Below are 20,509 nucleotides of genomic sequence, written 5' to 3'. Positions count from 1 at the left end.
CCAAACCGGAAAGTGTTAGAAGTTTGACTCTAAAAAGCTGCTGTTTGAGTTACTAACTTAAGTTTCATAAAAAAAAAAAAATAAAAAAATAAAAAAAAAAAAGGAGGCAGTGGTGGCAGCTCTAGGGAGGCAGAGACAGGTGATCTCTGAGTTCCAGGCCAGCCTGGATTGCACAAAGAAACCCTGTCTCAGAAAAAACAAATATATAGTTGGGCTGGAGAGATAGGTCAGTAGTTAATAGCACCTATGGCTCCTGCAGAGGACCTGGGTTTTACTACTAACACCTACACAGCAGCTCACAACTGTGTCACTCTACTTCCAGGGGATCCAATGTCTTTTCTGACCTCCTACATGCACACAGTGTGCACACAAACACTAAGGTACACACTTATATACATTAAAAATAATTAAATAAGTAAATATTTCAAAGGAAAATAAAATGAATTTTGGTTTAAGATTAGGACAGAATCTTACAACAATTTTCAACAATTTCTGAAATGGCCCCAAATACACTTCTACCATTTTATGCTTTAGGTATGAATCAGCAGGCCTAGCACTGATAACTATGAAACCAAAGTATTATGAAGATACTCTGTGTACTACGGTATCAAATATTCAGCCCAGCTCAAATTGAATTCTTTTCTTTGTTGTTGGTTTTTTGAGACAGGGTTTCTCTGTCTAGCCCTGGCTGTACTGGAACTCTCTCTGTAGATCAGGCTGGCCTTGAACTCATAGAAATACTCCTGCCTCTGCCTCCTGAGTGCTGGGATTAAAGGCGTGCGCCACCACTGCCAGCTCAAGCTTGCACTGTTTATGGAAAAATAAGTAAACACACTCACCTCATTAGTATCCAAATATACTTCACATTTAATAAGTGGTAAAATTCTACATACACCAAAGATTATTTTAAATAAATTTCTATATGGCTGAATAGCAGATTTTATATATATATATATCTACTGTCTATGCCTATATACTACAATTACTTTAAAATATCTAAAATATCTAGAGAAGCAGAGGGCAGCAGAACTCTGGGTTCCAGGCTGGCCTGGGCTGCACACTGAAATCTTGTCTCAAGAGTCTGTGAAAAAAAAAATGTTTAAGTAAAAAAGTTTAAAATCCCTGATCCAAAGATTAACCAGAATAAACCAATTTTTGAACTCTCCTCTCCTGGCAAAAAAAAAAAAAAAAAGAAAAGAAAAGGGGGTGCTTCTGATTTTGGCAGTTAAGTCGTGTGTAAGCCTGGCAAGAGATAATACAGGATGGTGACAGAAAATCATACAGAAGGAACTAGAAGAACAGAGCTACAAAACTGAGTAACGGTAAAGGATCTTCATCTGAGCAGGAGCATAGATAGATACAGATAAGGGAACAGGGGCGGGGTGTCCCATGAGAGCGGGCCTCTGCTAAAATACAAAGAGGACAACACAGAAGACATAGAGTAAGGTCTCAAAGGAGATAGAGTGCAACTCAGGCACATATGAAGGAGCTAGCCCAGTCAGCTCAGGAGCACATGAAGGGGCTATCCCAGTCAGCTCAGGCACACAGAAAGGGGCCAGCCCAGTTAACAAGACCACAAAGATAAGGCATTAATAGCAGGCACAGTGGAGCTACAGCGACGTTGCAGTACGTAGGAGCACCTGCTGGTCTTACCAAGGACTCAAGCTGGATTCTCAGCTGGCCCACAACTCCAGCCCCAAGACAGCCAACAGTCTTCTGACCTCACTGAGCAACTCAACATTCATGTAATTAAAAATAATCTAAAAACTTACAACTTAAAAAAAGGAAAAAATAGGCATTCAACCAAAAGGTGGTACAGGCTAAATCTGAAGGAACTGCTCAGAAAATTATGGTCTCACTGGAACTCATTTCTGGTTCATAAATATGGGAGTCTGACTCTCAAAGTGACAGTAGTGGCAGCAGTGTGAAGATCCAAGCTAGTGAGCGCTATCGGCAACACTAAGAAAAGAACTACCCATAACCGGACGTCAGTTACGGGCTCCAGTGTGCTTCTGGGGATAAATCACACAAACCTACAGAGACACTTCTGCTAAAGGATGTAGGAAAGCACATATAATACAATACTGAAAACAAAAACCTGAAACTATAAAAGTTATGCTGGGGCTTGAGAGACGGATGGCTCAGTAGTTAAGAGGTCTTAACATCTTCCAGAGGTCCTGAGTTCAATTCCCAGCAACCACATGGTGGCTCACAACCATCTGTAATGGGATCCTATGCCCTCTTCTGGTGTGTTCGAAGAAGACAGCCACAGTCGACTCACTGAATAAAGAAATCTTTTAAAAATGTTATGCTGAATTCAAATAAAATTGCATGCCTAACAGAGGTAAGAAACAGGTGTCACACCCCTAAGTCATGACCTTGAGACTGTGTTATAGCACAGTCTTCACTGAGAAGAACTGCAGAACTCTTAAGGCCTGTGAGACTATGAACTCTCCTTCCTGACAAGACTCAACTACAATCAGCCCAGGCAAGAGAATACTGCCGATCACCTTGATTCCTGCGTCCAGCCCATTAGGCTGGGTTCTGAAGAAAGTCAGTCAGGACACTCACCGGAAGGTGACTTCTGGTACGAGACACTTCACCCCATTGTGGAAGGGCCGAGTGAGAGAAATGGTCTGGCTGACCTGATCCACTGCTGACACTCTTCCCTGGTAGACGCCCAGGCTATCTCCACAGTTGATAGACACGATACTGCCTAGCCAATCCATAGCCATGGCTCAACTGTGAAGTCGCTGTGAAGAGAAGGAACCAAGCATGTCAGGCTCCGTGCTCAGTGCTGTTTGATAACGCTCTGTCACTGAGGTGAGCAAGCATGAAAACAGACACATGAAAAACGGATCTTTGCTAAGTGAGGTGTGACCACACACACCTCTATTATTATTTTTTTGAGACAAGGCCTTACTATGTAACTGGAGGAACTAGAACTTGCTATGTAGACCTCAAACTCACAGAAATTTGTGTATCTCTGCCTCTTGAGTGCTGGAGTTAAAAGTACATACCACCATGCCCAGCTTAAAACACCTTTATTCCCAGTGTCGATAGGCTAGGGGCGGACAGTCAAGTTGATTTGAGGCCAGGCTGTCTACACAGAGTTCTAGGTGGCCCATACTACACAGTGAGACTCCATCTAAAAAACCCAAAAACCTTCAGTAGGGACATGCATATTAATAAGCAACACTGATACACATATGCAAAAATCATGTAGACACCAGGCTGTGGTGACGCACTGCTTTAACCCCAGCATGCAGGAGACAGGACAGGTGGATCTCTGTGAGGTTGAGGACAGCCTGGTCTACAGAGCAAGTTCCAGGACAGCTAGGGCTAACAAGAAAAAAACCAACAAAAAACGACAACAAAAACCAGAGACCATGCAGTTGTTTAGAATGTGCATTACAGGTAACAGTGCAAAGTCTTTCAAAGGAGAGAAAAAGTGTTTGACTGAGCAGTGGTGTGGTATTTACCGGGCAAGCAAGGTTTAATTTTTAGCACCATCAAAACTTTAAAATAATTAAAAAGCTGAACAAAAGGGGCTGGAGAGATGGCTCAGCAGTTAAAAACACTGGTTGTTCTTCTATGGGATCCCAGTTAACTCCCAGCACACAGATGCTGGGGACTCCACTTCCAGAGACTCTGATGCCCTCTTCTGGCCTCCTCAGGCACTGCACACACATGATGCACAGGAACACATTCAGGCAAACACTTGTGCATGTAATCAAATAAAACATTTTTCAAAGATTTATTTTTTTTATTTATATGAGCACACTGCAGCTGTCTTCAGACACACACTAGAAGAGTTCATCGAATCACATTACAGATGGTTGTGAGCCACCATGTGGTGGCTGGGAATTGAACCCAGGACCTCTGGAGGAGCAGTCAGTGCTCTTAACTGCTCTTGACCACTGAGCCATCTCTCCAACCTCCAAATAAAATTTTTAATTAAATAAATCACTATATATAAAATTAAACAAATTACTATGTATAAAAAAATACACCTATTGGCCAGGGGGTTGTGTCCCACGACTTTCATCCCATCACCCACCACTCAGGGAGCAGAGGCAAGAGTTTGAGACCAGCCTGGTCTACAGAGTAAGTTCCAGAATACCAGGGCTACACAAAGAAACTCAAAAACAAACAGACAGACAAACAACAAAGACACTTACTATAGGTTTATTTCCACTCCTTGTCAGATTTTCCCTATCTCATGTCAGGGTAGCATAAATTTTCTTGTCTATCATTTATATTCCATAATCTTATCTTGGCACTTGCTTTAGATGTTAGATAAAACATTATAAAAAGCTGTCATAAAAACTAAAAAACAAGCAAGCAAAATAAACCCTAAAATTTAACCAAATAAAGAGCAGCTTCTTTTGTTTTTCCAGTTAATATGTATTTTTAAGGCCCTGATATTTTACATTCAAATTTATACTGTGCTAACTACTGAATTGAAATGTTAACACTTCGAAAATGTGGCTTTTAGTTGGTAAGTGCAATTTTTTACTTGCGTCTATAGTAATGTGTAACTGTTCATTTTTATTGGAAATTCCCCTGTAAAATATACTGACAATTATACTGAAAATTCATCAAATGGGTTATCCTGTGAACTCCCACTTGGGTGTGGCGGTACATGTCTGTAATCCCAGCATTTGAAAGGCAGAAGCAGGAGGATTACAGCAAGTCTGAATCCAGTCTGTCCTAGAAAGCAAGTTCTAGGCTATCCTCAGCTACACAGAAAGAGCCAGGCTCAAAGAAAGCAAAATAAACAAACCAAAATTCCCTAGGACACAGCTCAGTGGGAGAATGCTTTCCTAGAATGTGTGGACAAAATTCTGGATCTCTTCCCCAACACTGAAAACAACAAAAAGAGAAATTTTTTTCCTTTACACACACACCAACTATGTTTCATCTATTACAAGTCTAAGGCTTCCATGTTTTAAACAAACAAACAAACAAAAACACTAGGGCTTGTGAAGCAGGAGGACGGACAGGAGCTACAAAAGGATTTTTTTTTTTTTTTTTTTGGTGTGTGTGTGGGGGAGTCTTCTGTGTAGTTCTGGCTGTCCTGGAACTCATTCTGTAGACTAGTCTGCCTCAAACTAAAGAGATCTACCTGCCCGTGTCTCCCAGTTACTGGGATTAATGTCACTACGCCTGGCTGACTTTTAAAGCACAGGACAAATCTTGAGGCCTTTTATTTTGTACTTTTCCATCAAGTTATAATCTATATAAAACTGTGTTACTCCACATTAAAAAAACAAAACAAAAACAAAGAATAACAACAACAACCCAAGACATGGCCTTACTACATAGCACAGACAAGCTCAAACTCAGGATCCCCCTGCCTTAGCCTCCTGAGTACTGTGATTACAAGTACACACTAGCTGGGCAGCAGTGGTGCATGCCTTTAACCCCAGCATTTGGGAGGCAGAGGCAGGCGATTTCTGAGTTCGAGGCCAGCCTGGTCTACAGAGTGAGTTCCAGGACAGCCAGAACTACACAGAGAATCCCTGTCTCGTTAAAAAAAAAAAAAAAAAAAGTACACATCTTGTGCTCAAAAATGTTCCCAGTAATCCCCAATGCAGCTGCGACCAAATATCACAAGGGGCTCCACTGTGTCTCCATAAAGAAGCTGCTATTCTGACCTCATGAAAGACCAAGTTATGCTGTTTTCAAACTTCACAAAAGTGGAACCATGTAGGTTCGTGTGTCTTGTTTCCTTTAATCAATAGTCCAACTGTGAAATTCAGTTCATTACCATCTCTGTACTGTATTGTTTAAGCACACCACCATGAATTTAGCCAGTCTACTATAAACAGTTGAATTATTATTTCAAGTTCTGATTTCCATTTTAAAGAACATTTTTACACGTGTTCTTGTTCATATTACACAGAAAATCAAGAGCTGAAATTGCATTTGACTTCATTAGAAAGTGCCAAGCAGAGACAGGTGTGTTAGTGTACGCTGTAACCTCAGTACTCCAGAGACTATAGCAAGAGTATCACTGAGTAACAGGGGACCCAAGTGGGCGAATGTCTCAGTAACAACAAAACTAATAATCCTTGGTAGTCAAAAAGTCAAGGCCTTTAATCCCAGCACTTGGAGGCAGAGGCAGGAGGATCGTTGTGAGTTCCAGGCCAGTCTGATCTACACAGACAATTCTACAGGCTCTCACTATGTCTGGAACAACATACTAAGAGCCTGTCACCAAAAAAAGGTCATTCTTTGCAACTACTTTTACTTCAGAGAATCCAATAACTAGGAATTGTGTGCCCCTCCTCCAAAACGGATACATCATTCTCTTTAAAAAAAAACAAAAAAACAAAAAACTGGGTTCCAACTGAGAGTTCCAGATGAGGTACTAACTGCTCAGGGATAGTCATTTATATAGTGGCAAGATTAAGGTTCCTCTTAATTCTGCAACCGGGAGAGAGAAAAGCAACTACCTAAGCTGATGAGAACTTCTCCAACACACCCGAACACTTAAACCACAGATCAAGTATTACTAATAACTGCAGTCAAAACACAGACAGGATAACTAACTACAGCAATCCATCGAGGGCAGTTAAGTGTGTGCACTGGCGGGGGCATCAGTATCTCTAATTCCACATCCTAGTCCGCCACAAGCTATCATCCACCATGTAACCTCACTGGTCAAAGGAAGTGAAGGCAAGGGGCAGTGGCTTTTTGAGAAGTCACACGGGCAATCAAAGCTGGCCTGAGACGGACCAAGCCGTTATCGCCTCCAACCCGAAGCCTTGGGCTACACCTAACTCAGTAAGTACCCTAGTTCCTAAACGGGCGCGCGCGCGCACACACACACACAGTTCTTGTACACACACACACACACACAGAGTTCCTTGTGTACACACACAGTTCTTGCACACACGGTGTTCTTGCGCGCGCGCACACACACACACACAGAGTTCCTTGTACACGTACACACACAAAGTTCTTGCACACACACTGTTCTTGCGCGCACACAAACACACACACCCCGCAGTTCCTGCCCGCCAATATAAAGATCTACAAGGCCTGGAAGCCCGCAGCCTAAAAAGCAAACCGAGCTGCCCACCCGGAAGCGCCAGCCAACGAGCACGCGCGAACACGCGGCCTCCCTCGTGCTCACCTCCCCGCCGGTTATCCCCGCCTGCGCTGCACAACACACCGAGACCACCTCACTCGCCAAAACACCACCGAAAGGGGCTTCACGCCCACCACCACAGACACAGAAGCAGCCACCACCTCCACCGGAAACGCCCCCGCGTCTCGGCCAGCCCGAAGTGATGTCACTTCCGTTGGCACGGGGGGAGGAGCCAGGGGCGGGGCTCCCGGGAAATTTGAGAGGTTGGGGTATTAAGGGTTGATGATGGGCAAGGCAGCTAAATTAAGCAAGATGTTTTCTCTGTGTGAAATCTGAGTGGAGTAAGAAAGAGAAAGGAAAGAGAGAAAGGAAGGAAGGAAATAGGCTGGCTAGTTTGTCTACTTGACACAAGCTAGGGTTAACTGAAAGGAGGGAATCTCAATTTGAGAAAATGCCTCAATAAGATCTGCCTGTAAGCAAGCCTGTAAAGCATTTCTCTTAATTTGTGACTGATGGGGGAGGGAGGGCCCAGGCTATTGTGAATGAGACTCTCCCTGGGCTGGTAGTCCTCCTGGGTTCAATGAGAAAAAGGGCTGAGCAAGCAAGGGGAGCAGGGAGTGAGCCAGTAACCAGCACTCCTCAGTGGCCTCTGTACCAGCTCCTGACTCCAAGATCCTTTCATGATCAATAGTGATATGGAAATGTAAGCTGAATAAATCTCTTCCTCCTCAAATCGATTTTTGGTCATGGTGTTTCATCGCAGTAATAGAAATCCAAACTAAGATAAATTGGTGCCGGGAGTGGGGTGTTTTGACAGATAAAATCATGTATTGGAAGGACTTTGGAACTTTGGGCTAGAATATCCATCAGAGCTCAACAAGCTCTTCTGTAGGAGATGGGAAGATAAGAATGTTGGAAGCTTTTATCCCAGCACTTGGGAGGCAGAGGAAGGCAGATTTCTGAGTTCGAGGCCAGCCTGGTCTACAGAGTGAGTGCCAGGACAGCCAGGGCTACACAGAGAAACCCTGTCTCGAAAAACCAAAAAAAGAAAAAAGAAAAGAAAGAATATGGGAAGCATTACAGATTACCTGGCCTGTGAAGTTTCAGAGGGAAATTTAAAGACTATTGGGGCCATTTGTTATTTTGAATTAAGATTCTGTGGTTCTGGTTAGGTGGGGCTGAAGAAATCGCTGTGATTAACAATAACTACAAAAGTGAAACCTTGCTTTGCTCATGAGCAGACTGGAGGTGAGAAATCAGTGGTGCTTAAGAAAAAACAACATTGTTGAAGTGAAACCTCTTTCTTTCTTTCTTTCTTTCTTTCTTTCTTTCTTTTCTTCTTGGTTTTTCAAGACAAGGTTTCTCTATGTAGCTCTGGAACTTGCTCTGTAAATCAGGCTGGCCTCTGCCTCCAAAGTGCTGGGATTAAAGGCATGCACCACCACTGAGCATGGTTAAATCTTATAGGAAGTATTTCCTAAGAGCTAGCACACCAAGATAGAAAGAGAGAGGGTGAGGGAGAAGGGAGGGGGAAGGAGAGAGAGAGGGAGGAAGGAGAAATAAAATAAGAAAAGAAAAGAGAAGTTGGAGAGATGGCTCAAAGTTAAAAGCATTTGTTGCTTTTCCACAACTGTCCATAACTCCAGTTCCAGAGGATCTAACACTCGCTTTTGACCACTGAGAGAACCAGCATGCTTATGGTACACATATATACAAGCATGTAAAACATTCAATACACATAAAATATATCTAAAAATAAATTTAGAAATATTTATGAGCTCATGGCTTCAGACACACTTGAAGGGTTTTAATTTATGGGGAAGAAATTTTTAGTCAGTGTGTTGCTATGCAGTCCTAGCTAGACTCAAACTCAAAGCAATCCTCCTGCCTGCATTCTGAGATTAAAAGCATGTGTCACCATACTCAGTAGATTTTTTTTTTTTTTTTTGGTATTTCAAGACAGGGTTTCTCTGTTAAGCCCTGGCTGTCCCGGAACTCACTCTGTAGACCACGCTGGCCTCGAACTCAGAAATCTGCCTGCCTCTGCCTCCCAAGTGCTGGGATTAAAGGCGTGCGCCACCACCGCCCAGTGAAATTATTATCAACAGTCAAACTGTCCTATCTTCAGGAGTTAAAGCTTGTTGAAGATTGTCCAGAGTGATCTATTCCTGGAGTCTTTGTAGTATCTTTACCAGATGGCATGACCGAGTGTTCCAGGCTTGTCTTTTATTAATACATCTTCTGTCCCAGATTTGTGGCCAATTGTTTTCATAAGAAGGCCTTGGATCTCAATCTGGGCATTAGGAAGTTAGAATGCTCATTTCTGTGAATTGCCCATTGCCTCTAAGATTTAGGATATTAGCCAGGCAAGATAGTACATGGTGAAACAGGTTTTCACTGTGTAGTACTGACTGAACTGGAATTCATTCTGTAGACCAGGCTGGCCTCAAACTCCGAGATCTGCCTGTCTCAGCCTCCTGAGTGCTAGGTTGAAAGGTATGCACTACCACTGCCCAGCTCATAAATTGTTTTACATATGCTGTCCAGATTCCATAGTTTTAAAATGGTATTTTTCCCTACTATTTAACCTGCATAATTCATTGTTGTGTTTTTTTTTTAATGAAGATTTACTTTTTGTGAGTGTATGGGTATTTGGGGGAGAGGGTATATGCATATGTTGGGGTGGGTCGGAGTGCCCACAGATGCCAGAAGAGGATGTCAGTTCCTCTGGAACTGGAGTTACAGACAATTGTGAGCTACTCTACAACGGGACACAGAACTTGGGTCCTCAGGAGGAGGAGGAGGAATTCTTGACGGCTGAGCCTGTAGGCCTCCCTAGTCTACTGCTGCTTGTTTTGTTTTTAGTGTATACAAAGTTATACAATCATCACTCCTGGTTTTCAAATACGTTCCCTATGTTTAGAAGAAAGCCCACACCTCCCAACTCCCTTTGCCCTGTCTTCCTTCATTTTTGGCTCTATTTAATTTTCCTATACTGGATATTTTACAGGCTACTCTATATTGTAGCATGTAATCCAAATGTGTATTTTGTTTCAAAGACAGGATTTCATATACTCCAAGCTGGCTGTAAACTTTCTGTAGCTGAGAGTGACTTTTAACCTTTGACCTGTCTTTATCTACTGCTTGCTAGAATTACAGGTGTGTGCTACCACAGGAACTCAAGGCTTTGGGCACGCTAGACAGCCATCAACTGAGCTTCATTTCCAGCTACAACTGTGTTTTGTTTTGTTTTTGTTTTGTTTTAACAAAACCATGAGAATGGTAACTGGGCACCCTTGTTCCCCCTGATTTGGATCTACTCTTTATGATGGCCTGAAACTCTTGGTGGATGGAAACTATCTACTCTAGTCAGAAAGCATAAGTATGGAAACTGCTGTCCACTACAAGCTGTTCAAGAGGGAGCTTGAGCAGGGTGACACTAGGAAGGGTCACATCCCAAGGTGCATGTTCTCTTAGCATGTTAGAGGAGCTTCTGGCTCTGTGGCTCTGGCCCACCTCTACCTGACACTGCTGTTCTGACATTCGTAAGGGATGAGGCTTTCTGCATTAGAATGTGAGCCACTGGAGAAATAGTGGAGACTATTTCTCCAGGAGAGCTGGTCCTGTCCCTCACTCCCTGAGGCACTGGGTGAGCTAGCCAGGGGCAGTGCTGGCGAGAGCTTAACCTGGTGGTGTGGTTGTGGGAGAGCTGACAGGTTGACCAGCTTAGCTACCACCCAGACCCAGATCTAGGGCTTTGAGTTGGTCCACTCCAAGTCTACCCCATCTATGAACTGCTGGAGCACGTGAAGGGGCTGGCCCTGCAGATCCAAAGCTGCAGGATCTCCATGACACAGGGCAACAACAGGATATCTGAGAGGAGTCCTAGTGAGCATCCAGTATTGATAGTGTAGCAGAAGCCAGAGGCCTCCAACCAAACCAATGAATGAATGACTCATTGCAATGAACATTTACAAGCAAAGAAGTGTGGACAAAAGGGTATATTATATGACACACTGTGACATACTGCATGTCATGCTACCATGATGAGATTCTGTTTGTTATGGAGAGGGATACATTTGGAGAGGGAGATATATATATATATATATATATATATATATATATATATATATATATATGTGTGTGTGTGTGTGTGTGTGTGTGTGTGTGTGTGTGTGTATGTGTGTGTATACACATACATATTTCATTTTGGGTAGAGGTTGTAAGGGTGGAGAACAGATACAAGCTGATGGAGAGATGAGTGAAATTGGGGTATATGATGTGAAATTCACAAAGAAAAAGAGAGGGGGGTTCTCATCCTTCAAGAAAGGCTCTGTTCAAATATCCCCCAAAGACCTAGGGATTTCTTCCAGCCATCCCTCCCCACTTACTCTAGTAAAGGGCTAGTAAAGCCCTGGTTACTGTGAATCAGATGATCTGATTACGCAGCAGACCCTTCCACCAGCTTTGGGGGCTTCTGAAAGCAGTCTTTTGTTTAGAGTTCCAGAGATACTGTCTATCAGAGTGTGACACATTGGAGAAGGAGGCCCCACTGATAATGCACCTGCGAGCATTCCCTCCAGCTCTCTCCATTGCCAGTGCTGTCCTCCCCACAGGAAAACGCAGCGTAAGTTGGAGCTTAAGGATGTGAATGTGGCTCGACTTCAGGTTCAGAACTTCTCTGCACATAGTACTTCCAGGTAATACTTTTATTTAGATCAAGTAGGTTTTTCTTATATATTTCTGGATACTTGAGTTAGGGTTTTCTCTGTTATACTAGCAAATTATCTAAATCTCTTAAGATGGGACAAATACGAATGCATAAGCAAAATACAGGCCACAAAGAAAAACTCTTATACACATTTTCTAAGAGAAACATTTTGTACAGTTAAGAAGAGGAACCAAGAGCTGGTGTAGTGGTCCATGACTGTATCCTAGCACTTGGTAGGGTAGTAAGAACAGCAAGAAAAAAAAATAAAAGTTCAAGGCCATCCTTGGTAGCAAGTTCAGAGGCAGCCTGGGCTACACAAGACTCTGTCTCAAAAATCATTCTTTTACTCTAGACCTGGTCTTATTGCCCAGAGAGTCTATCCCTCTGTTCTTGAGTCTTTCTAGACACAAGTCTCAGCCCTCCCTGAACAAGAACATGGGCTTTGCAAGAACAAGGGCACCCTGTTTATTTCTAAGTAGTGTGAACAAAGGCAACCCACCCCACTCCCGACATGCAGTGTCATAAACCCTTGTGGGAAGACTGTTTAGCCTCAGCAGATAGCAAGAACACTTCTGTGCCAGTATTTTGAGCTGTCTTCTCTCTCCATTCTGGGCAGCCCCCAGTTATCAAATTAACCAGAGAGACCCTGGCATGACCTGCTGTAAGTATTTCTCAAACCAGCCAGCCACTGGAGCACCCAGAGAGCTCTTCAGGAATTTTCTGGGGCCCAAGTATCTCCTAACCCTTTCAGGCCTCCTAGTTGATGCTGAAATTAAGAAGGATCTAAGGTTCCTGTGGTCCTCTGCTGTGACCAATGTCTGTATTCAGCATATAGAGGAACAAGTCCAAAGTAGGAGGCAGGCACAATGTCCCAGGATCTGTGTTTCTGGCTGAAGTTGAATCCCAGGAACATCCACCTGGTCTGCTGAGCATCCAGGACAGTCTAAGCCTGGGGATGCTGAGGACCAGAAGGCCGCATCCGTACTTGGAAGTGCTCGCAGCGGGCATGCTTCAGAGTCAACCCATAGATAGGAGTCATGTCCACCTTCTCGCCTGGTGACACATTAAATTCTACTTGCTGCAGCAAGATGGCCAGGAAGAGAAAGACCTCCAATCGGCCAATGGTCTCCCCAATGCACTTTCGTTTGCCCAAACCAAAGAGAATGACCTTCTCACTCAAGCGCTTATCCAGAGTGCCACTGGGGGTGAGAAACCTTTCAGGCCGGAACTCGTTTGGGTCACCCCACAGTTCCCTGTGTGCAGAGGGAAACAGCTGAAGTCAATGTTCAGGAGATTAGAAGCATCAAGTAAGTCAATCCCCAAGGGACAAGGGGGTCTTAAGCCCAGGAGAGGATGGACTCATCCCACCCGGGAGTTTCTACTGCCCCTGTCAACTTACTGGTCATGGTTAACCTGCCACTGGTTCACAAAGACACAGCACCCCTTGGGGATATAGAAGCCGTTCAGATTTGTATCTCTTATGGTGCTGGGGAAAGAGGATACTCAGTCAGGATCAGGACCACAGGGGAAATCCACACTCCGCCCCATGCCATATCCTTCCCATGAATTCTAATGGGCTCTGTACAGTAAACTAAGACCCAGTATCCAATATCAATGGCTCTATAGTCTAACCTGTGGGGGATGGTGAAGGGGAGGAAGGATGAATGCCGGAAGGTCTCCAGGATGAAGGCCTCCAGATACGGCAGCTGAGGTCTGTCAGAAAGCCGGGGCTGCCGATCCCTGCCAATCACTGTGTCTACAGAATACAGACGTTCAATAGGATTAAGGGGTTGCCAAGACTTTATCAGGGTTCTCCACTTAGAATCCTTGGAATGGAGTCACCACCTACCTAGCTCCTCCTGGATCTTCCTCTGTACTCTAGGCTTGGTTACCAGGTACATGAGGCTCCAAGAGATAGCAGTTGTGACTGTGTCAAATCCTGAACAGGGTGGAACAGAGGCAGTGGTTAGGTATGTGGCAACTAGGGGCCCCCGAGCACAGAGATGATACTCCGAAGTACTCGTACCAGCTCCGAAGAGGTCCGAAACAATCGTAATGACCTTGTCATCTGACAGCTGGACATTGGCATTCTCATCCAGCCTCCTGTCCTGACAATGCTCAATGAGGCTGTCTGTGATGTCCCGGATGTGGCCCTGGGAGACAGAGGAGCACAAGGTGAGAAATATCCCAGACCTACCCTCTCCATCTAGGCCTGTCCCTCGCTGTCATTAACACCTTTGTTCAAGAGCTGACATTCTGAGGCAGCTGTCCCAGTTTCCCCTTGCCTCTCCAAGTCTCTTTCTACCTTAAAGAACTGATGACCCAACTCAAGGGACCCTGGAGGCACAGAGCCTGACACTGTTAGTTATTGGATGAGTTCTTTAACTGTTTTCTACCATAAAGCCAGGAGACAGGTTCTTTCTTGTCTAGTAAGAACTAGCCCAGGGCTCTTCCCATTCAGTGGCTCTTGTCCTGTGGATACACAGAAGGACCAGCCAAGAAAAGTTTTATTGCCTGCTGAGGACAGAGTACAGTCTGCTACCAGCTTTAAGCTTGCCTGTGATGTTCTGGCCCTGGATCCTAACTGCTTCCCATCACAGCCTGCTTCTCCCCAGCCTCTACCTTCTCAAACGTCCTGTAGTGTTCACTGATTAACTTCTTCATGAAGCTGTAGAACTTCTCATTCAAGTCCTTGAAGGCATCCAGGGAAGCGTTGGGCAGGTAACGGAGGACAGGAATAAAGTCAGCTGGGTATCCAGAGCCAGTAACCTCCCCAAACTCATTGCCCAGATTGACTATGCTGAGCAGTTCTTGGTTATCATGGTCATAACGTTGGCCAAAGCATATGGCACAGATGACATTGGCCACTGACACTACCAAATACTTGTAAGGGTCAAAGTGGCCAACCTCTGCCATCAGCTTCTGGAACTTGCTGACTAGATGGTTAGCCTCCTTGCTCACGTGCTCCTCCAAGTAGCAAGAGGATGCCGACGTCGGGTCTGAGGCTATGGAGAAGCTCTTCAGCGCATCCTGGGCCAGGCGCCGGCGCGCAGCCCACACTGGTCCAGAGTCTGGGTTGAAAATCATGCTCTTCCCGTTAGTGATAAGAGTGAAGCTGTAGAGGTCTGGTCGGCCCTTGAAGTCATCTCCCTGCCTTACCAGGGCCTGCTTGATGGTGTTCAGGCCGCTCAGCACCACCACGGGAGTGGAGCCAATTCGGATCTGCAGCACGTCCCCATACCGCTGACTCAGTTTTGTCAGTGACAGGTGTGGGTTCTTCCCCAGGGTCAGCATGTGCCCAATGAAGGGCAAGCCCCAGGGTCCGGGTGGACTCTTCAGACCTTTGGGAACCTGGGTCCTTGTGGCTCTGACCATCCAGAATCCAAGGCAGAATACGGTGATGGCCAGGAGCAGCTCTGTGGCTGACATGAAGGCTAGGAGTCCGTACGTAGAAGGCATGATCTAGGTGGCTGCCGAGAGGTGAGGCAAAAGAAAGAAAGCGTCAGAGTGAGGGTGAGGGAATGAATATCCTAAAGTGTTGCCATGCTGGTCAAGGAAAAAAGAAGCCTTCCTCCTGGAGCGTTTACTGGGCATAGAGCAGGACAGAGATATTCTTTCTTACCCCACACACAGAAAGGCTGAGGTCAGGTAGACTAAGCACTCATGGAGAAGTCTCATTACCTGGGAAGCTCAATGTGGTTTTGTTTTATTTTTCACACAATATATTTTAATCATACTCTTCACACACACACACACACACACACACACACAATCACTTTTCTTTCAATCTCAGTCATAAGCAGATGAGGAAGGCTGTAGTAAGATTCAGAGAGGGTAAGTAACATTCTCAAAGTTAACCAGCTAGGGAATGTTGGGTAAGCTTTCAACCCAAGTAGCCTACTTCTAGAAAAATCTCTGTTAACTGCGTGGTTTCAAACAGTGGATTCCAGTTTCTGTGGTTTCCATTAGCCCCAATTTACTTTGTGTTTCCTAAAATCAGTTTTGCATCCACTAGGTAGCATCATCCTAAACAATGCCTGTGTCTAAATACAGCTTTGAATTTCCCACCTTACACATTCCAATAAATGCGCAATTAAGTCTCTTTGGGTCCCACCCATCACCTTTGGGGAAGCCATCCTATCAGGAAATTAGAGATCATTTGTTTCTTCGGCCTCGTTGCATACTCTAGTCACAGGGAAATCAGCTTCCAAATGGGGCACTGACTTGCCCAGAGTCACCCAGCAATAGTGACAGAGCCAGGGCTCACAGCTCTTACAGAAAAGTTCCATAGAATGTACAACTCCTATCACAAGTGCCTCTTTTTGAAAACCAAAGAATTTGAGTTCTCAGTTCTTTACTGTTTATCTCAGGATCTAAAGAATCCCACAAAACCCCAGAAGAGGACAGGAATGGGAGAGGGTACAGGAAAACCAATGCCCAAGCCATTTTGCTTTCAGCCCTAGCTCCCTGAATTCAACTGAGCCACACTTTAAAAGCTGAAGGGGGCCGGGCGGTGGTGGCGCACGCCTTTAATCCCAGCACTCGGGAGGCAGAGGCAGGCGGATTTCTGAGTTCCAGGCCAGCCTGGTCTACAGAGTGAGTTCCAGGACAGCCCGGGCTATACAGAGAAACCCTGTCTCGAAAAACCAAAAAAAAAAAAAAAAAAAAGCTGAAGGGGACCAGCTAGATACTGTTCCAAGTAGCAGGAATCTAGGCCGAGCTTTTTGTGGTGCTCAGTTCTCATGAATGAATCGTTGGGTCCTTTTCTTCTCTTGCGGGTCATAAGAAAGCAGAAATGAAAAGGAAGATTCCTATTAGTCTAGGGCTATAAGGGAAAACCAGGAACAGATCTGAGCTTAGTTTTCACTAAGAGGACGCTTTCTCTTTAGGCTTATTCTAGAAAAGGTAAGCAATTTTACAGACTGCTCTAAGGCTCTGCCCAGTCGGAAGAATCACTTTGCAGTCAAGTCCAGTCCAGGTAGTCTTGAACAAATCATTTTTAACTTTGAGGCTTCAATTATGTAACTGGGAAAGAGGGTAAGACAAGATTGCCCAATTCAGCTAGGAGGTGCTGGCCCATGCCTTTAATCCCTGCACTCAGGAGAGAGGAGACAGAGGCAGGAGGAACTCTGAGTTTGAGGCCAGCCTGATCTACAGAGTGAGTTTCAGGACAGCCAGGGCTACACAGAGAAGCCATGACTCAGAAAACAAGCGAACAAAAAAAGGTGGCTCAATTCAGAGGGTGCAGAGCCTAGGAAGAGAAGATCTGAACCACATACGACAGGAAAATGTACAACTCCTACCCCCAAATACCGCAGCCAGCTTGAAGGGAGAGGGGCTTCCTGGAGGAGCTGAATGCAAAACACACTTCAATATAATGGGTGTCCCTGAGGGTGAGCCTTTGTAAGGTAGATGGGCTGAGGGAAATGTAACTGGTGTTTCCAGTTCCCAGAAGTTCTCGGTTTATGGAGCTGACAGTGTCCCTGCAAGGATGGGGTAGGGGTCTCTCTAGCCCAGGTCAGAAACAGCTGACATGCTATACTTTAGAAGGATAGAGGCTATTGGGGATAGTTTTAAAATAAGACAGAGAACACTAGGAAAGCTGAGTGCATCTCCTCTGTCCACCCTACCCACCCAGAGAGGACCCTCACCCCCATTGGCAGTCCTGAGGAAAGGGCAAAATGTACAGGGAAGAAGAAGCCCCAGGAGGTCAATTGGGGTGGGGGTGAGGGGCTGAAGTGGAAGGGCATCTCATTTCTAGCTAAATATCTGATACTATGTACTGGACCTTAGGCAAGGCAAGTCCTCTTATTTCTCTGGCCTCAGTTTCTCCCTTAAGGAATTTACTTGGCCACAAAAAAAGAAAAAGAAAAAGAAAGAAAAGAAGAGAAGAGAAGAGAAAAGAAAAATAAAGTCTCCTACCCAGTAACTCTTTACTAAAATTTTCCTTTTCTTGGGAAGGAGGGGCAATCCAGGAGTCCCCAGGCACTCACCTTTGGCTATGAGGAGGGACTGAACTGAAGAGTGTTCTCTAGGACCCCAGGGAGGATCGGGAAAGCTCCGAGAACTACCACCTTCAGGGTTAGGGTGAAGGCACCACCACCTTTATAGGACTCTGTTGGCCACGCCTCCTTATCTGAGCCCAGTGGTGGGACTGAGGGAGGGACAGCCTTAGGGAGTGCTCTAGGCAGGAGGGGGATGAGATAGGCAAGAAGCCATACGGGGCCATCTGATGTAGGTACACACACACACACACACACACACACACACACACACACGCAGTGAAGGCTGGGGTCACCCTCACTTTCAAGGCTCTCCATGAACAGCACAGAATCCCACTGAGGCAGGGGTTTGAGGAAAAATTCTGGGGCAGCCTAAAATGTGGGTATTGGGGCCTCCATCCCGGGTCATAGGGATTCCTTTCCACTGTTTTTGCGCCCCTAAAACATTGGGTGTGGAAGAGCCTCTTGCCCACTCCAGGCCAATGGGTGCCGGGAAAGGCTGGTAGAGGGAGGGCAGCTGGGTGGTGACTTTGCTTCCCTGGATTACTGAGTTCAAGCTCGCGTGAGAAGCACAACGACCCCAGCCCAGAGGTCACAGAACAGGAAGGCCAGTGGCGCCATTGGACTGCCTCTGTGCCCCACAAATTGGGTATCGTCCGAAGTTCGCGCTGCTTCATCTAGGGGTGGGGATGGATGGCAGGCTTGCAGATCGCACCTCTAAGGGTCACCTTAGGCAGGCTGCAAGCCTGGGAGACTCCTCTTGCAAGCTCCTAGTAGGCTCCCAGGGCTTGCTAGTGTTTTGCATACTGAAGCAGGCGACACAGAGAAGTCGGGCGGCGGGTGCAGAGGTATCTACGTATGGTAGAGGAAAAGGTGGAGGGAGTATCCACGCGAGACAGCAGGAGGGGGTCTGAGGCCACAAAGGGGGATGCTTGGCACGCACTCAGGTTCCTGGGGCTAGCGTGCGTGAGCCTGCTCTATCCTCTGGGGGCAGAGGTCGGGCTGCCTGTCCCCGCCCCACCTGGCTGGGGACAAGGTGCCCGGGAGTTGCGTGAGAAGAGCCTGGAGGCCCGCGCAACCACCCAGCTACCCAGCTCAGAACCGGGCGCGGGTCCCAGTGCTGTCACGCTAGCTGGGGGAGGGGAACCGTGGGTGAGGCTCTTAAAGGGCCAGCTCTCCCCGGGCGTTGGGGTGGAGTTTGAGAGATAGAAATAGACTTAAGCTTTGTTAGGGCGCGACTAGACAGCGCCAGCGGTGCAAAGGGCCGGGTTTGCGTGCGATGCTCGGCTTCTGCCTGAGAGCAAAGGCCTGACAGCGTGTGTCCACACTTTTAGTGGCAAGACACGCCGCACCACCCAGCATGCCTAGCTGGCTGTTTTGCAGGCGCTCTCTGGCCCTGAAGGGTGCTCCCAGAGTGAGATTAGTATAAAGAGAACACCTGACCTTGCGTGTCTAACTCAACCTGTTCCTAACTAACCTTCACCTACCCTCCCCTATGAGCTCGCGAGCCCAGAAAGAACATTGCCATCTGCTCTGTGACCAAGGCCAGGAAAAACAAAACAAAACAAAACCTCATCCACCCCCTCACCTCCCACTCTAGCCACATGCCACCCTCTTGGATTGCCCAAATATTCACCAAGCTCCTACTGTGCGCTGGACGCTGGTGATTGGTGCAGAGGTGAAAAGAATTAACAATGCTCCTTTGACAGAGTTTACCCTCTTCTGGGAGAAGACAGGTGATAAGTAACAAAACACAGAGACAGGCATCGTGCAAAAGGGGCAATAGAAAGATAAATGTAGGGGACAGTTTACAACTGCAAATGAGGTGTTCAGGGGAGTGCTCTCTGAGATAGCTCTGAACAGAGGCAAAAGTGTCCAGTCAAGGCTCCCAGGTATCTCCTTGGAAGATGATCCTGATTAAGAGGAACCACCTCATAGACACAGTGTTTCCAGATGTTCTAGTTATGAGTAGAGGTTGTGGAAAAGGGGTGGTGTTCTCCCGACATGTGTACCTATTCAAGAAGTATCCCATGAAAGAAGATGAGAGTCAGTAGTGTGGACGTTGTCTAACCTGAGCAAGATCAGTCAGGCTTATGTGCTGGAGATAGACCGGAGAGCAAAACACTTCTGTCTGTTTCGACATCGGTGAAGCCCCACGCCCACACTCTCATCCAGACCCCTATTGACCCCCCAGAGAATGGATTCCCCTTTGCTTTTTGATCCTTTCAACTTCTTCCTCCCCGCTGTGCCTCTCAGAATGTGAAATCCTTTCTGTCACCATGTTCGCTGAAATCCCTTGGGTACCTGAAGAAAGGAACCAGAGCCTCTTGCAGAATCTACCAGGTGTGTCCATCTAGGGTTCTAGTAGCCTCAATTCTGAGTCTAAATAAAACATGGCTTCCCCATTGTATTCCTTCCTGGATCTTCTCCACAGCACATTAGATTTCACTTGGTGTCACTCTTCCTCTAATGCCCATTGTCCCTACCACTGTCTTAGCTCCAGAGAGTGGAGCGCACAGGAGGTGAGGTGAGCCCTCTCGGCATCTTTGCAGCCGTTCTCAGGACACCTGGCCTTTACAATCTGCCTCTTCTTCCTCTATGTCCCAACACAGAAAAGATACATGTGGAAAATTAATCAGACATACAGGTCCCTGTGAGGTAGAAATGATTGTCAAACCGCATTATAGGTGAGGTACG

General features: G+C 46.0%; 2 protein-coding genes across 4 annotated transcripts in view; both read right to left on the bottom strand.

Annotated features, from left to right (window-relative positions):
* Edc3 (enhancer of mRNA decapping 3) overlaps window positions 1-7,272 on the bottom strand; it is a 44,626-nt gene extending 37,354 nt beyond the window's left edge. For both annotated transcript variants that reach the window (XM_028774398.1, XM_028774399.1), the window contains exons 1-2: window positions 7,145-7,272; window positions 2,572-2,753 (exon numbers count right to left, since the gene is read on the bottom strand). In XM_028774398.1, coding sequence (XP_028630231.1) covers window positions 2,572-2,735 — 164 coding nt within the window. In that variant the 5' untranslated portion in view covers window positions 2,736-2,753; window positions 7,145-7,272. The remainder of the gene's footprint in view (window positions 1-2,571; window positions 2,754-7,144) is intronic.
* Window positions 7,273-11,789: 4,517 nt separating this feature from the next.
* On the bottom strand, window positions 11,790-17,923 carry LOC114626868 (cytochrome P450 1A1). 2 transcript variants are annotated; one of them, XM_028774397.1, is made up of 8 exons: window positions 17,804-17,923; window positions 14,718-15,280; window positions 14,433-14,501; window positions 13,837-13,963; window positions 13,660-13,749; window positions 13,443-13,566; window positions 13,210-13,296; window positions 11,790-13,063 (listed from the first exon to the last, which is right to left on the bottom strand). In XM_028774397.1, the coding sequence occupies exons 2-8, from the start codon at window positions 15,267-15,269 to the stop codon at window positions 12,754-12,756; spliced, it is 1,359 nt and encodes a 452-aa protein (XP_028630230.1). In that variant the 5' UTR covers window positions 15,270-15,280; window positions 17,804-17,923; the 3' UTR covers window positions 11,790-12,753. The 2 variants fall into 2 exon arrangements, with proteins under 2 accessions (XP_028630230.1, XP_028630229.1); XM_028774396.1 differs by having other exon boundaries at window positions 14,433-15,280.
* Between the last annotated feature and the right edge of the window lie 2,586 nt (window positions 17,924-20,509).

The sequence above is a fragment of the Grammomys surdaster genome, unplaced genomic scaffold (assembly GCF_004785775.1).
Source record: "Grammomys surdaster isolate TR1022 unplaced genomic scaffold, NIH_TR_1.0 241, whole genome shotgun sequence".
Taxonomy (NCBI): domain Eukaryota; kingdom Metazoa; phylum Chordata; class Mammalia; order Rodentia; family Muridae; genus Grammomys; species Grammomys surdaster.
The sequence above is the reverse complement of the archived record's forward strand: the minus strand, read 5'-3'. Positions and strand labels throughout refer to the sequence as shown.

Excerpts from the sequence above, each read along its gene's own strand:
- LOC114626868 (XM_028774396.1), bottom strand. The coding sequence starts at position 15,269 with ATGCCTTCTACGTACGGACTCCTAGCCTTCATGTCAGCCACAGAGCTG. Across the intron at positions 13,750-13,836 it reads TTCGGACCTCTTCGGAGCTG|GATTTGACACAGTCACAACT; the intron begins GTACGAGTACTT and ends CACCCTGTTCAG. Across the intron at positions 13,567-13,659 it reads GAAGATCCAGGAGGAGCTAG|ACACAGTGATTGGCAGGGAT; the intron begins GTAGGTGGTGAC and ends TGTATTCTGTAG.